This window comes from Pundamilia nyererei, unplaced genomic scaffold (assembly GCF_000239375.1).
Source record: "Pundamilia nyererei isolate P.nyererei 1_Seehausen unplaced genomic scaffold, PunNye1.0 scaffold01526, whole genome shotgun sequence".
NCBI lineage: Eukaryota > Metazoa > Chordata > Actinopteri > Cichliformes > Cichlidae > Pundamilia > Pundamilia nyererei.
Genome location: NW_005188927.1, coordinates 5,972 through 9,209, shown reverse-complemented (window position 1 = coordinate 9,209; position 3,238 = coordinate 5,972). Strand labels below are relative to the sequence as shown.

General features: G+C 39.3%; 1 protein-coding gene across 1 annotated transcript; it reads right to left on the bottom strand.

Moving 5' to 3' along the window:
* Positions 1 to 389: 389 nt before the first annotated feature.
* On the bottom strand, positions 390 to 2,853 carry LOC102194738 (poly [ADP-ribose] polymerase 14-like; the record flags this gene model as incomplete). Its single annotated transcript, XM_013908135.1, has 5 exons — positions 390 to 674; positions 1,238 to 1,412; positions 1,816 to 1,948; positions 2,255 to 2,536; positions 2,618 to 2,853. Coding segments are annotated over 5 exons (1,107 nt in total), but the record flags the coding sequence as incomplete, so codon positions are not given.
* Positions 2,854 to 3,238: the final 385 nt, after the last annotated feature.

Sequence of the window (3,238 nt, the reverse complement as noted above, 5' to 3'; positions counted from 1 at the left end):
TACCAGCGGACATGTCAGTTGATAAACTGCAGCTTAAAAAATCTCAAAGATGTATTTTTAATCAAATGTACTTTTTTAGCTGTAAAATGTCTTTATCAATACATTTCTCAGTTACAGTGGTTATAAAAAATTAAACTTTAACTGAAAAATATATCAGCAAAAAATAAGATTTTATAAAACGTAAATATCAGTATTGTGGTCTGTGTTTTTTGTGTTCATGAAAGTTATTAAACCACAAGGACATGGCACTTTAAAACAAACCAAAGATAATTCTTTCAGTTTCCTGTTTTAAAGCTTAAATTAAATGACACACACTACTTTGAAACCAGAACAAACATGACACATCTGTGGCACATCTGTCTCAGATGTGTTGGACAGCAGGAGCATGGCTCTTTATGTAAATGTGATGAGGTATTCTGGGTAGGCCTGGATATCATTGAAGACCACAAACATGGTTGGATAAGTAGCGTCATCTGTGACGCTGTCATACAGGTCTGAGGCACTCCCAGATTTGGGAGGAGGGGTGATCATGCCTTTTCGTCCTTGGGCGTAGTCTCCAACTAGAACTCTGGCCTGGTACATGTGTTTGTGCCCCCTGGTGTCAGGTCTGGCATATTGACGTGTTGCATAGTGGGGGTTCACAGCAAAATAAGAACCATTGCCGTACATCGCACCTGCAGGAAAAAAAAAAAAGAGACTGAGCAAAGCTCTACACAGGTGACAATACTCAACCAGATAGCATAGCAGAGGTAGGGAGATAAAGACAGGAAGTAACATTTCCTAAAGACGAGAAATGGTCATTTCAAAACAAAACAGGAAGTAACACACAGAAACCAGAGGAAGTCACAGACAGAGGGTCACAGGAGGGATAAAGAAACAACATTTAGAGATAAGTAAAAGCTAAAAAGTAACTGCAGACTAGATCACAGGCAGCTGTGGACTTCCAGCCATTTTTTGTATCGTAGTGTGCAGCTTATGAAAATGACTTATTATTAAATAGTTTATCCTGGAACTTTGTCAAACCCCTCAAATTGAAGCTCAAATTCTGCATTTCAATCACTTCACGATCGTTTGATTTAAAATCCATGGTGGTGGTGTACAGAGGCAAAATTACCAAATGATTTGTCCCATAAATACTTGTGGACCCAACTGTATACTGTAGCTATTTGCTGTATCATTAGTGGACGTTTTATAAATGATCTTACTGGACAGGTGTAATGTGAGGCTCTGGCTTTACCATGTTTTTCTGCGTAGCTGCGGTTGAAGCCTTTGCTGTTGATCAGATGGATGGAGGTGTCAGTGGTGCCGTGAAACAGAAGCAGTTCATTGTTTGTGTGTTTATTCTTCACCTCCATTTGTTTCTTCATGATCTGGTAGCTCTGCCACAGTGACAGATTTTGGACTCGTTCGATCTGCCGACGTAATCCAAACACATCATGTTGTTATTTCTCTCAGAAGTGCAATAATTCTCCTTCCTGCCTCTGTTCTTTTTCTCTCATGACTTTTTAAAATCATGCTAACTGGACTAACAGACCTTCAGACATGTCTGTGCTCTGATTTTAGTGATTTAAATTCTAGAATTTTATTTCGATCTAACTTATCACTATTTAACATTAGCTGATAATTTAGTACACCACCATCTCATAACGTATCAGTTTCAGAATAGAACTTTACAAACACCTCAAATTAGAGTTGAATTTCAGTTGAATTTTAAATTTCATTTTAAAGAAAGTTTTGTAAAATTTTAAATCATTGAGTCATTTTAAAAAAATGTAAATCATACAGTCTTCTCTGTGTATTTGTGACTGAACATACACTGATGATGTTAAGATAAAGTCCGGTCTTTGTCAGTTCCTGCTCCACGTCGTTGTATTCCTGAGCTCCTGGAGTCAGAGCAAACAACTTCACAACGTCTCCTTTCATGTCCTCCCAACAAGAAGGCAGAGCGCTGTCATCTGTGAAAATCATTAGAAGAGCTCAGTTTAAATAATGTTGTGCTACACCAACCGTGTACGTGTGCATAGGCTGTGCCTAGAGCTTCAGTGAAAAATGTCAAATATGTTAGTTTAGGACTGGGATTACTTGTTGTTGGGATATTTATAAGTGACCTTTTTTTATTAGTTTTTCAAGGTTTTTTTTTTTTTTTGCATTCTAATATTTATAAAAAAGGGAAAAAGTCAGTGCTCATTTAACCTGTTGCATTTTTCTGAGGTAAAACCTCAATAAAAGACTAAGTGGTGAGTTCTAAGTGCACATAAGTGACTCACCTTTAAGGTCTTTCCGAAGAAGCTCTACATCACACCTCTTTGCTGAAACTGCTTTTCTAAGTCCTGGATCAGCGGTGTACGTTTCATCATTGATCTTGATCTTCACCTTATTTTTCTTCTCTAGCGCCTCCTCCAGTCTGAGGTTGGTGTAAATATCAAAGGCCACCATTGAGCCACTGCGGTCTGGATACTGCCACTCTACCAGGCTACTCACTAACAAGGCCTGTCTCTTTGAGTTCTCCGCCCTCTCCACCTTTCGGATGATGTCCCTGATGGTCATCAAATAGAAAAAGCAGTTAGGACCTTGCACTGAACATTCTTGAAAAACATTTACGTCTCTGTTTGCTGACCTGACTGCACACTCAGCAGTGAACACGTCTCTGGTCAGACCCTCCAGGTGGATCTCCGGGTCCTGGTCCTCTGCTCCTTTGTCCAGACGGATGCTGACCGTCAGTTTCCTCTGCAGAGCCTTCAGCTCCTCCATGTCAGCCTGTGACAGCTGACTAATGAACGGGTCAGAGATGGTTTTCTGTGCCTGCTCAGCAACAATCAGGTCATTAATCCTTTTCTTGGCCTGACTCAGAGCCTGCAGGGTTGGAGAAATCGTGGTACATTTTACTTACAAACAGGCATATTTGCCCCAATAGAGGCACATTCAGTACATTTTGATAAAATCATAGAAGGACAACATATCTATTTCATATTGTGAAACCATTTATTGTTTCTTCTACATAGGGTCTCTGACAGCTGGTCTCAAAGCGTGCAGTGTTGGACAAATGTGTGTTAATAACAGAGACTGACATTTATGTATTTTTCCAGCACTGTAACAATCAGAATTACTGTCTGAAGGCCAAGAGAAATGCCCAACAGATTTACTTTCCCAAGTGGACCTTCTACTCTACTGGTCTACTGGATTGTCATAGTTTATTCGATCTTTATTATTTATTTTTATTTTAAGTTATTACAATCAG